Consider the following 12,180-nt stretch of genomic DNA (forward strand, 5'->3'; position numbering starts at 1 on the left):
CAGCTCTAGGCTTTCATTGGAAGGACCCCTGGGCATCTAAAGCCCCCAAAGAAGGAACCCTCCACCCTGGCCTTCCACTCCATTCCTGCTGGGAGATGGAGTCTTCTTAATCAGGTTCATCCCTCGCTTTCTCTCTCGGACCCCTGCGGTCCTGGACCCCGGGACTCTAAAATCGGGAAGCTGAAGAGCGAGCCTATGGCCTACGCAAATTACATGCTAACGACGTGCAAAGGAACTGCCGGGCCGGGGTCAGACCCCGGCTGCTGGACGGCCCGGCCCCTCGGAGGAGGGGACCGGGCTGGGGGCAGGGGTGGCGGCCCTGGCCACGCCACGGCACGCCCTCCCACCTCGAGGCCAGGCGTCCCGCCCCTACTCCCGGAGGCTCCGAGGCGGTCCCACCCACCGGCGCCCTGCGGCCCGCCTCCCCCTGGCCGCGGCGCCTGGCCGGTCCCCGCGGGAGGGCCGGGCCGGACCTCAGGAAGCCGCGCTCGGCGGGAGCGGAGCTGTCGGTACGCCGGGGCCGTGCGAGCCGGTAAGCGGGCTCCCGGGCCCCCCACGGCCCCCAAGGCGTCCCCCGCCGGGGTCTCCGTCTGCGCGGGGCAGATCCGCCCCGCTCTGGGCCTCCCGGGCCCCTTCCCGCCTGTCGAGGGTGAGGATCCGGAAAAGCCTTTTTGTCCCGGTTCCTGGACTCGCACAGTCCTGGGTGGCTGGGGGTGCCCCCCAGACGGGGTCTCTCCAAAGCCACTCTTTGCCCTCCGCGGCCTGGGGACCCAGGGGACGGGCAGCCCCCAGGCCCGGCCTGAAATGGGCACGCGGGCGCTGCCTGGACGCCCCGAAGCCCCACCCAGAGAGGCGCCGTCCAGCGGAGGGTGGGAAGTCCAGTGGAAACGAGATCCCGAGGGCAGGGACGCGGCCCCGGGGTGACCAGAGGTCGTGGATTTCTGTTGCACATCCCATCCCCCTCCCAGGCAGTTGTCAGCAGGCCCCTGTGGAAAAGGTAGGGCATGTTCAGGGACCAAGAAGGGACAGGGAGACTTGCCCCAGCTTGCCGACCTCTGGAATTGCCTCCTTCTTCCTGGGGCCCTTGCCAGGTGCAGGGTTTTGAGGGCTGGTGGACCCAAGTTCAAGATGCCCTTGCAGCTCTCCGGGCCCAGCAGGGAGACCTACTGCTGTCCCTCCTGTGTCCTGGGCTCCAGGTGTGGGTTACTGCCTGACATGTATGTGGTTTGGTGACAGAGGGGTCTCCAGGGGCTGCGGGGGGGCTGCTCATCCTTTTGCTGCTCTGGGGCCCGTGGCTCCCCTTTTCCCCCTGATGGAGGGAAGAGAGCAGGGCAGAGGAAGAAAGAGAAAGAGACCTCTCCACTCTGCATAGCAGCTGGGGAACCCCAAGGCCCTGCGGGAGAGCATCCGCTCATCCTTCTGACCCTGCTTGCAAACTCAGATGGGCAGGAGAGGGTTCTGAGGGCCTAGCAAGGCCTCTGTCTTCTCAGGAGGCCTGAAACCAGGCCTGAGGCTGTGTGATGTCATGCTAGCATTGCCACCTGGGTGTGAAGGTGGTCTCCTCTGGGTGGGGGTCGGGGATCCCTGAGGGCTGAGGTGGGTGGAAGGCGGCTCACCTCCCGTCCCAGGAAGTGAGAGTGAAGTATCTCCAGCCACATCTCCCTCCTTGTCCCAACCGCACAGCAGGCGGCGGTGGTGACTCATGGTTCCCTGTACAAAGACAAGATCACCTCCCTGCTGGGGCAGAGGCGAAGCCAGAGTCCCCGGCCCCATCTCATCCCTACTCCGCTCGAGTCTTCTGGAATGGGCCTGCCTGCCAGAAAGCCAGGTCACCCTTGGTACTGGACTTGCCTGCCATCTGGGGGACACAGGTGGGTCACGTTAATATTATTTTTGTACTCTGCCAGAGGCTGGGCGGGAGTTTGTGAACAGATGCTTATAGTGTAAAAGCGGGGGGTAGGGGGACAGGCGAGGGGGGACACGGTAAACAAAGGATTGAACCACTCCAATGTGGTGTGAAAACCACTGTTTTTTAAAAAGATTTTATTTATTTATTTCTAGAGAGAGGGGAAAAGATAGAGAGAGAAACATCGATGTGTGGCCGCCACTTAAGTGTCCCCAGCCCGCAGCCCAGGCACGCGCCCTGACTGGGAGTTGAACCAGCGGCCCTTCGGTCTGCAGGTCGACACAATCCGCTGAGCCTCACCAGCAGGCAGCTGAAAACCACTATTAAGGAGAGAAAACAGGAAGGGGATCTAGCCCAGCTGGGGGTGTGGGTCAGGGTAGCTTCCTAGCGATGCCACCGGGGCTGAATCTTAAAGGGCGAATCAGACTTCTCTCAGGCTAGGGATTTCGGAGGAACCAGCACTGTAGCCAAGCTGGTGGTGGTGAGGCGGGCAGCTTGCTGAGGGAGGGGCTGGACTTAAAAGCTATGTATGGAGCTAGCTGGTGGCTGGTGTAGCTCAGTGGATTGAGCTTGGGCTGAGGACCAAATGGTCGACGGTTCGATTCCCAGTCAGGGCCTGGGTTGCAGGCCAGGTCCTCAGTGGGGGGCCATGTGAGAGGCAACCACACATTGATGTTTCTCCTTCTCTTTCTCCTTCCCTTCCCCCAAAGAATAAAAGAGAGGGCAAAGGCGGCTAGCAGTTCCTAGACACTGATCCTCCTGGAGGCCGCAGGCCGCAGGCCGCAGGGAGCTGTGAAGAGCCGGCCACACCGTAAGTTTCTGGAGGGGTGGGTGCAGACTGAAAGTCAGAATCCTGGACAAAAATCCCCAGAGGTACTGCCCAGAGCAGGGCACTAGAGAGGGACCTCTCCGTGGAGGGACAGGACAAGAATGAACAAGAAGAGACAAGAGCTGGGGAGGGGGGGCTGGTGGCTGGACTCTTCTCCAATCTCCTCTCCTCCCTGCCACGTCTCGCTCAGTGACAGTGTGCTGCCGCCCTGAAAGGGAGCCGGGAGGGAAGAGCAGGAGGAGGTGAGGGCTGCAGAGGAAGGCTGGTGGCCCCTCTGGGAGGAAGATTGGAAAATGGCAGGTCCCAGAAGGGTGAGAGACCAGGATGTGTCCAGGATGTGTCTGGGAGGAGGGGCGAGCTGTGGAGAAGGGTGTGGTGACATTTAGGTCACCGTAGAGAGGATCAAGTGGCATTGGTGGCCTTTCCATTTGCTGAGGGAACAGAAATCGTGGAAGGGACGAAAGTCAGTTTGCTAGAGGAGCGGCATCTGAGGTTTTCCCAGACTGAAGCTGGGCCGGGCGGGTCGGGGCTGAGGGGATCTCTCGGGCCAGTGTCATGTACAGGAGCCAGGAGGCCAGGAGGTGCTCCTGGCCCACACAAGGCCACACACACATTTGCTCACACACACACACACACACACACACACACACACACACACACCCTGAGGGCTGGGATGAATGGGACATTCGCCTTGGCAGGCTGTACCCCAAGAAGGAATTGGAGCATGGGAAGGAGTCATTTTAGGGTGGATCCAGCTTAGGTGCCATTTTACAGCTGCTGGGCCTGGGGGAAAGGTGTGGGCCACTGGGCTTGGCAGGAAGAGGGGTTTCATATTTCCGAGAGTTTCCTGGGTTTCCATGGATTTTCCCTGGACCTGGGGCTGGAAGGAGGGAGGCTGTAGGAACAGTTGCTCATGGGCCCCTTGGCTTGACGGAGGCGGAAGTGGCTCCCATCGCCTGCTGGAGCTAGAGCCCTGTGTGTAGGTGAGGTCAGAGGGCACTGGGGAGAGCCTGGATGGAGCAAGGGGGCTGGGAAAGGGCTCTGCCTCTGGGGAGGGGACTGGGGCTTCTAGGTCTGGTTATGGTGGCTTTTGGGATGAGAGGGAGTGGCCTGGTGGTGGCAAGGAACTAAGACCGTCCTGAGTGAAAGGTGTGAGGGGGGTGCTATCTCTGTGCGTTCGATTGTGTACCTTTGCACTTCCCTGGGTATGTCTATGTAAGTGGGTGTCTACACTTGTGCACGTGTGTGAACCTGTGCCTTGAAATGTGTCGATCTGTGACTGTGTGTGCATCTGTGAGTGCGTGTTATGTGCGTGAGGGGTGCTCGGAGAAGCCCTTGCAGGTGGTAGCTCGTTATTCAGCACACCTGTGGAACTTGACTCTGGGCCATGGCTCTTTGTGAAAGGAGCGTCGCAGGGGGCTGTCGGAGGGCTTCCGGATGAGACCCTGCCTCCTCCCAGAACGCTGCTTGTCTCGTGCCCTTGTTGAGCTGCCCTGTGTACCCTCCTTGGCCGCACCCAGCACCAGCTTGCTTGCCCTGGCCCTCACAAGAGCGCTGACAGTGAACTTCGCTGTGGCCGTGGCATTGCCACAGTCTGCGTTTGTGTGCAGGAAGCCCCGTTCTTAGTGGACGTGTGTGTGTGTGTCTGTCTGTGGGGCCCGTGGGACCGCACTGGCCCTAGAGATCTGCTCCATTCTACAAGCAGTTACTGACTGCTTGCTGTGTGCGGGGGGCCCAAGTCTGGGCCAGGAAGTGGCCCCTGCTGACCACTAAGTGATGTTAGACCAGAAAGAATTCCAGTCACCTGCCTTGTCCCGCTGATACCTCACCTACCTGCCCCACCTGCCGGGCTGGCTCTGGGAAGTAGGTGAAAGCAGATGCCACAGCCAACGCGTGGGCCTCTGGCCGCCTCCCAGAAGGGGTTGTGCTCCTCTGATACCAGGTGCTGAGGCAAGAGGAAGGGACAGTTTCAGCCACCCAGGAAAGGTGGCAGGTGAGCCGGGGGAGAGCTGGTAGCTTCATTCTGTCCCCTCCCCAGGCAGCCCAGGCCCTGGCAGCAGTGGCATCGAGGCTGTGGCTGTGTTCCCAGCAGAGGATGCCCCAGGCGCTAGAACGAGCTGAGGGCTCCTGGGCCTGGGTCGTCCTGCTGGCCTCCTTGGTGGCCCAAGGCCTCACCCTGGGCTTCCCCACGTGCCTCGGCATCTTCTTCACCGAGCTGCAGCATGAGTTCCGGGCCAGCAACAGCGAGACCTCCTGGTTCCCCTCCATCCTGACAGCCATACTCCACGCCGGCGGTAAGCAGCCTGAGGAGGGGCCCTGGGAGCGGTGGGGAAGAGCCGTGACCTCCCTGGCCTCCTGGGTCCCCCTCCCAGAGGCCACAGGCTTTGCTTTTCCAGATGAATTCCTAAGATTTCACCTGATTTCAGCGGGGCCCACTCCCCTGGCTGGAATCCTGCGTGGCTGGGCCAGGCTGTGGAGGGGTGAAGGCAGGGAAGTGCCTAAGATACACAGCCAGTCCTCTGAGGGCCCCTGGAGGAGGAGTGGCCTGGGGTGTGGCTGGGAGGTCACTCTGAACCCTGGTTTCTGCCCTGCCCTATGGGAACAGCACCCAGCATCCCGCCCACCTCCCACATGGGATGGTAGGCGAGAGCACACCACATTCAGCAATGCTGAGTACGGAGACCTAAGCAGCGTGAATGATTCGTATTCTGGAGACCTTCACGGGCTTCAGGAGGGGAAAGCGGGCTCGTTGAGGACGCCAGGAGCAAGATGGGGACAGGGCAAGAGCCGAGTCTCTCACTAGGAAGCAGAGGGGGAGTTGCAAGGGCTGGGGAGATGGAGGGAAGGCAGCCCCCTCATTTCGTGGTTGGCTCCTCCAGGACTGTGACCACCTCACCCCAACCCCAGCCCTAGAGGAAGGTCAGGAGCCACGCAGGAGCATTCTCCACCTCAGTTTTGGGCTCAGTTCTGGTTGCTGTCTGGGGAGACTCCACAGACGGCAGCCTCCAGGGGGGCCGGGTCAACTGGAGTGGGGGCTGATGGGGCTGCAGGGCTCCCTATGCGGAGATGTACTTGCCTCCACTGTCCTCCTCACCCTGCCCACCTCCTGCCACTCCCCGCACCTGGCACCTGCTTGTCCTTCCAGTTCCCTCCCTCCAACTGGAAGAGAGGTCAGGCTGTGATAGATGCTACCTTTGCTGGAATGACTCCTAAACCTGTCACCCAGGGCATGGGCTCAGGGCAGGGGGAAAGGCCAGGCCTGACCCGGAGCACACAACCTCTTCACCTGCAAGGTTGGTGCTGAAGTGGGAACCGCAGGGGGTTCCTTCACGCAGATGGAGAGTCGTGTGGGCCAGGCTCTGGGAGCCGGGCATCCAGTGGGGACCCTGACTCCCCAGCCAGCTGTCCTCACTGCCCCCCAGCAGTCTCCAACATCTCAGTTGGCTTGGGAGTCCTGTCTGTCTCATCCACTTGAGACATGCTCTTTCAGAGTATGATAGAAATTTTAAATGTGAAAGGCTCATTGATCCTAAGTGTCCCTGGCACCCACATGTTTTAAAGAGGAGGAAAGCAAGCAAGTACAAGGTACAGGGCCTGCCCGAGGTTGCAGAGTGACTTCAGGGCAGAAGCAGCTCCCCTGCCAAAGAGACGCCCAGTGCCTCACCCCAGCACCGTCAGCTAAGCTGGCACATGCCTGGGACCCTTGTCTGGGTCAGACTGACCGCTTGCAGCACCTCGCCCATGCCTGGTCGGCCATCACCCAGTCTGATTCCTCATCCTGTAGCGCAGGAAACTGAGGCACAGAGAGGGAGAGCCTGGCCCAGGCCACACGGCCAGTGTGTGGCAGAGTGGGCACCAGGATCCAGGCCTGCAGGCTCCAGGGCTGATGCCCTTCAAGCCGCCTGGCCAGTTCCTGCGGGAACCACCCCCCGCCCCCCCCCCCACCTCACTCTGCCCCTCCCTCCAGACCTGCTCAGTCAGCTGCCACCTGCTGGCTGGTTCCTCACCCCTGCTCCTCCTGCCTCCACCCCACAGGACCCCTGTGCAGCATCCTGGTGGGACGCTTTGGCTGCCGAGCCACAGTGATGGCAGGGGGTGCGCTGGCCTGCCTGGGCATGGTGGCCAGCTCCTTCAGCCACACGCTCAGCCAGCTCTACATCGCAGCGGGTTTCTTCACAGGTGATTGTCATCCCATCTGGAGAATTGCTGGGCCCCTGCTAAAGAGCACCAGGCTCAAGGGGGCAGGGCAGGCAAAGCTCCCCGTCTCTGGGGCTGCTCACTGGAGGGAGCCCAGGAAAGAGGGAGGAGGGACAGGTATATAAGAAGGGTTGTCTCTGATCGTGACAAGTGCTTGAGAAGACAGGGCAGCGGATGTGACAGCGTCCTGGCGGAGGGTAAAGGTGGGCAGAGGTGAAACAAGTGAAAAGGGAGAATGTCTAGCACACCCAATGTGACAGACAGATAGGCAGGGTTGGGGGAGGGCGCTGCTTTCAACAAGGCGGACAGCAATGCCCTTGCATAGAAGGCGCTGTTTGGGCAGAGAGCTAATGGAGGGAGTCTGCCACCAGGCTCTGTAGGGAAGAGCATTCCAGGCAGAGGGAACAGCAAGTGCAAAGGCCCTGAGGTATCAAGGAGCAGAGTGGTGGCCAGTAGGGTGGAGGGGCCAGGCTGGAGGGAGGTTCAGTTGTAGTGAGATGGGAAGCCGTTTGAAGGGTTTGGAGACATGCCAAAGAAGTAGGAGAACCACACAGGTGGGGGTTCTCAAGAAACTGAATGAAGAAAGTTCAAGAGGAAGAGGGAGTGATCGATGGTGTCAAGCCACTGATAGCTCAGATTGAATGGGGACCAGACTCTTTGGGTTTGGCAATGTAGAGGCTGGAGACCCGGGTAAGAGCAATTCTGGAGCTGGGGGGGTGGGGTGGTAAAAGTCTGATTGGAACGGTTTCAACAGAGAACAGGAAGAGAGAAATTTGATTCATCTGAGATGATAAGAACTTTCAAGAAATTTTGGTGTCAGGGGAGCACAGCAACAGGCTGGAATCTAGAAGAGGCTGTGGGGTCAAGAGAGGGTTTGGTTTGGTTTTTAATGGGAGAAATAACAACGAAGGAGAATGAGCTGGAAAAGAGAAAATGGATGATTCGAGGGAGAGGGAAATTGCTGGAGTGGACAGCAATATGCCTTTGAGTGGACAAGATGCAGGGCTGGCCCTGAGTGGGAGTACGGATGGTCCATTGTCACAGGCAGGAAGGCAGGCTGTGAGCTGGGAGTGAGGAGGGGTGAGATGTGGAGGATAAAGAGGAAGAAAGCCCAGAGATCATCCAGGAGGAAGAGGAGTAAACAGACCAGGGACACGTATCCGCATCCCGGGCAACCCATAGCCCGCCTGAGGCCAGTGGTCATGGGTAGTTGTGAGCTTTCTCTCTAGAATGTTCAGCTGTGCCGTAGCAGGCACAGAGTTGGATGGGGAGGTGGCATCTGAGCTGAGTTGGGAGGAAAAAGTCAGGAGAGGTATGTTCCTGGCAGGGGGAACCGAAACAGCAAATGCCCTGAGGTAGGGAGCAGCTTGGTGTCCAGGGGAAAGAGGCTGCTGTGGCTGCATTGTCGTGAGTGGCAGGGAGAGTGGCCGGGAGCCAGATCGTGCGGAGTCCTCTGGGGCAGAGTAAACACTTTCTTCTTAGGTGTGATGGGAAGTCTCTGGAAGGTGTTAAGCGGGGGAAAGACTTAATTGATTTCAGGTTTTTTAAAAAAGATTTTATTTATTTACTTTTAAAGAGAGGGGAAGGGAGGGAGAAAGAGAGGGAGAGAAACATCACTGTGTTCTTGCCTCTCATGCGCCTCCTACTGGGGACACAGCCCACAACCCAGGCATGCGCCCTGACTGGGAGGGAATTAAACCAGCGGCCCCTTGGTTTGCAGGCCAGCACTCAATCCACTGAGCCACACCAGCCAGGGCTGATTTCAGTTTTTAAAGATCACCCAGGTGCTTTGCCAAGGGGTCAGGTGTGTCCCTGGGAGCCTCTGGGAGGGCAGATCTGAGGGCCGGGGATGCTTCTAGGGAGGAGGCAAGGCAGGCTGAGTCTACCTTGAGTCCCTGGGGACCTGGAGGTGGGTCAGGGCTAGGAGGGAAGGAGAGCGGACATGGGACAGGACCCTGTGATCCCCACCGTGGGTGCAGAGGGAGGCCCCAGAACACCCTTAAGCTGGTCTCCACTCTTCCACCACAGGCCTGGGCTTGTGCTTCAGCTTCCAGTCGACCATCACCGTATTGGGCTTCTATTTCACCCGCCGGCGGGCGCTGGCCAACGCACTGGCCTCAGTGGGCGTCTCCCTGGGCATCACACTCTGGCCGCTGCTCGCCCGCTACCTCCTGGAGGACCTGGGCTGGAGGGGCACCTTCCTCGTCTTCGGTGGGGTTTTTCTCCACTGCTGTGTCTGCGGGGCCATCCTGAGGCCGGTGGCCACCAGCACAGCTCCCGAAACCAGAAAAGGCCCTTCTCCACCTACCAAGACACCCACTCCTGGCTGCCTGGCAGCATGTGGCCGGGTCACGCTGCGCTACCTGGCTTTCGACATCCTGTGGCACAACGCAGGCTACCGAGTGTTCACGCTGGGTGTCGCGTGGATGATCCTCGGGTTCCCGCTGCCGCACGTCTTCCTGGTGCCCTACGCCATGCGGCACGGGGTGGACGAACACAAAGCGGCCCTGCTCATCTCCATTATCGGCTTTAGCAACATTTTCCTCCGACCCATGGCTGGGCTGGTGGCAGGGCGGCAGGGCTTCGCCAGCTACCGCAAGTACCTGTTCAGCCTAGCCGTCCTGCTCAACGGGCTCACCAACCTGGTGTGCACCGTGTCGGCCGACTTCCGAGTGCTGGTGGGCTACTGCCTGGTGTACAGCGTGTCCATGAGCGTGATTGGCGCCCTCTTCTTCCAGGTCCTCATGGACGTTGTGCCCATTGATCAGTTCTCCAGGGCCCTGGGCCTCTGCACCATCCTGGAGAGCATCTCCATCCTCATCTCTCCCCCCATGGCTGGTGAGGCCCAGGAGGGGAGGGACAGAGGGAGGGAGGGCCGCTGGGGCTTGAGGGTGTGGCCTGGGAGACAAGGGTAAGGGAGTGAGGCCAAGGGAACAGTCTGGTCAGATCTGGGCCCTGTCCAGCACCCCAGCGGTAGGGACTTGGAATCTGTCATTTTCCCAAGAGCCCCAAGGGAATGGCTCCAGCCTGTTCCCTAGCTGGCACTCAGGGTGTGAACAGTTAAAAATAGGGGTTTGCTTATCAGGCTTACCTGACTCTGTCCTTTCTCTCTGTACCTGTTTTCTTATCAGCAAAGTGAAGGAGATAATAGAGTCTACTGGTAGGCTTGTTGTGAGGGTCACAGGTTATGCAGTAAAGAGCTCAGTAGGGAAGCTGGCACAGAGCAAGGATTTGCTGTTATTAACATCCTGGTTCTCCCACTTCCTGCCCATGGCCAAGTCATTTACCTCTGTCAGCCACAGTGTCACCTGCAAAGTGCAGAAGAGAACACCTGCCACAACCATTGCAACAGGGACCTGTGCCGGCCACTGGGTGCGCCTGACGGGGTGCACAGACTTCCCCTCTGGTGGGGGCACTGGGGGTTAAAGCAAAGGGACATCCTTGTGCTCGCAAAGGTGGTCTGTGCGCAGGGGAAGTGCACGGATACGGAAGCCGAGCCCGTGTGAGAGAGGGCTTGCTGAGCAGGCGAGAGTGTGCCCTTCGCAGCAGAAGGGAAGGCTTGTGAAGCCTTTGGTGCTGGGGGGCAGTCAACAGACAGCACGCGGCTGCTGTCATTACACTGAGATGATGGGACTCTTCCCCTGAGCGTGCGGTTGAAAGGCCCAAGGGATTTCCGCAAGCCAGCAAGTAGAAAGAGCTCTCTGGGAGGAAGTACGGGGGGGGGGGGGGGGGGGGGGGGCAGTGCTGGGCGTGGCCGAGCAGATGTCCCAGACTCCACTGGCCCTTGTCTGCTTAGCTTCCTGCCACCAGGGTCAGAAAGGCATGCCCTTAAGTGCACTTCAGCCCCGGGAGTCTTCCTGGCCTGGGCCAGAGTAGGTTTAATGTTTCCTCTCCCCCTTTCATTTAACAACTATTTATTGAGTGCCTACTAGGCGCCAGCCACAATTCCTGGTACTGGGGCTACAACAGTGATAAAAATAAAGTCCCAGCGCTTGCAGAGCACGGAGTTGGTGGGGGGCTGGTAGCCCTAGGCAGTGGCCTAACTTGCTCTTGGTCCTTCAGGGTTTCTCCTGGACAGCACTCACAACAACTTCAGCTACGTTTTCTACATGTCAAGCTTCTTCCTCATCTCGGCGGCCCTCTTCATGGGTGGTGGCTTCTGTGCCCTTCGGAAAAAGGAAAAGCAGGCCCCGCAGGCCAAGGGGGAGGCAGCTACCAAGGAGGTTGCCCCGGAGCGGGCCCTCACTGGGGAGGGCACAGACAGTTCTGAGAAGCAGCTGTGGACTGAAACGATGTACGTGACCAGCGTCTGAGCCCCGAGGTCAGTGAGTGACCACTGCCTCAGCCCAAGAACAGGATGTCCAGCTGTTTCACCAGGTGAAGTGCTGCCCAGAACGCCCGAACCAAAGGCTGTCCAGGCTCTGCCTGTCGGGACTCAGCCAGGAGCTGTGACCTTGGAGGCTGGCCTCTGAAGACTCAGGGTTCCTTCCAATGAGCAGAATGCAGGAGCAGGTCCTCCTCCCTTTTTTTCCTTGGGCACCAGGGTACTTGGGCCCAGGAAGGTGGGTCTGAGCCCTGCTTGGGTCTGTCATGCCCGACTCCACTCAGCTGGCTGCCCACTGCTGCTGCTGCGACTCAACACACCAGACCATCAAGTCCAGCTGGATGCCTCTGATGCCATCTCTCTGTCCTCTGATGTCCAGGCAGTTCCAAAGAGCTCGCCTCTCCTCCTGAGCCCTCCTGCCTGCTCCCTCCCAGTGACTCTGCCCTTGCCCTTAGGGCTGACCCCAGCATGTTGCGGGGCCTCTGACTGATTGGAACCTTGGAAAGAAGGAGTTTGGCCTGCAGCTGTGGGTGGCCACGCTGAGGAGTCAGCCTGGCTGCGGGGACTGGGCAGATTAGATGTTGGGTGGAGTACCTTTCCTGGCATCCGCGCAGAGAATCGGAGGGGAGCACCTCACTGGGGTCCTAGAGTCAGTGAAGTCTCAGGGGCCCCCTGCTCCAGGGTCTCCCTTCCTCCTTTGTCCCACCTGGTATTTTGGCGGGGAGTTGAGGAAGCCATTTGACTGACCAGGGAGGAGAAGGATCACTAGGCAGGGCCCAATGACCTCTTTGAAAATAGAGCTGCTTTTGTAACAGAAGCTCTTCTACTCCCTGCTCCCTGCTGTGTCAGAGGTGTTGGCCCTGGGGTAAGTAGCTGGCTGGGCCGGCTGCCTGTCCACCCCTGCTCCCCGTTGGCCTACCTCGT

General features: G+C 59.6%; 1 protein-coding gene and 1 long non-coding RNA gene across 3 annotated transcripts; both read left to right on the forward strand.

The window, feature by feature from the left end:
* The first annotated feature begins 308 nt into the window (after nucleotides 1–308).
* Nucleotides 309–2,686, forward strand: LOC128779179 (uncharacterized). The gene is made up of 3 exons (XR_011650420.1): nucleotides 309–532; nucleotides 1,684–1,871; nucleotides 2,617–2,686. It is a non-coding gene; the product is annotated as an uncharacterized lncRNA (long non-coding RNA).
* SLC16A5 (solute carrier family 16 member 5) lies at nucleotides 2,682–12,073 on the forward strand. Of its 2 annotated transcripts, none has more exons than XM_053910417.1 (5): nucleotides 2,682–2,717; nucleotides 4,774–5,029; nucleotides 6,771–6,914; nucleotides 8,961–9,770; nucleotides 10,995–12,073. In XM_053910417.1, the coding sequence occupies exons 2-5, from the start codon at nucleotides 4,831–4,833 to the stop codon at nucleotides 11,243–11,245; spliced, it is 1,404 nt and encodes a 467-aa protein (XP_053766392.1). In that variant the 5' UTR covers nucleotides 2,682–2,717; nucleotides 4,774–4,830; the 3' UTR covers nucleotides 11,246–12,073. The 2 variants fall into 2 exon arrangements, with proteins under 2 accessions (XP_053766392.1, XP_053766391.1); XM_053910416.2 differs by lacking the exon at nucleotides 2,682–2,717 and adding an exon at nucleotides 2,733–3,718.
* The last annotated feature ends 107 nt before the right edge of the window (nucleotides 12,074–12,180 follow it).

This window comes from Desmodus rotundus, chromosome 9 (genome assembly GCF_022682495.2).
Source record: "Desmodus rotundus isolate HL8 chromosome 9, HLdesRot8A.1, whole genome shotgun sequence".
NCBI lineage: Eukaryota > Metazoa > Chordata > Mammalia > Chiroptera > Phyllostomidae > Desmodus > Desmodus rotundus.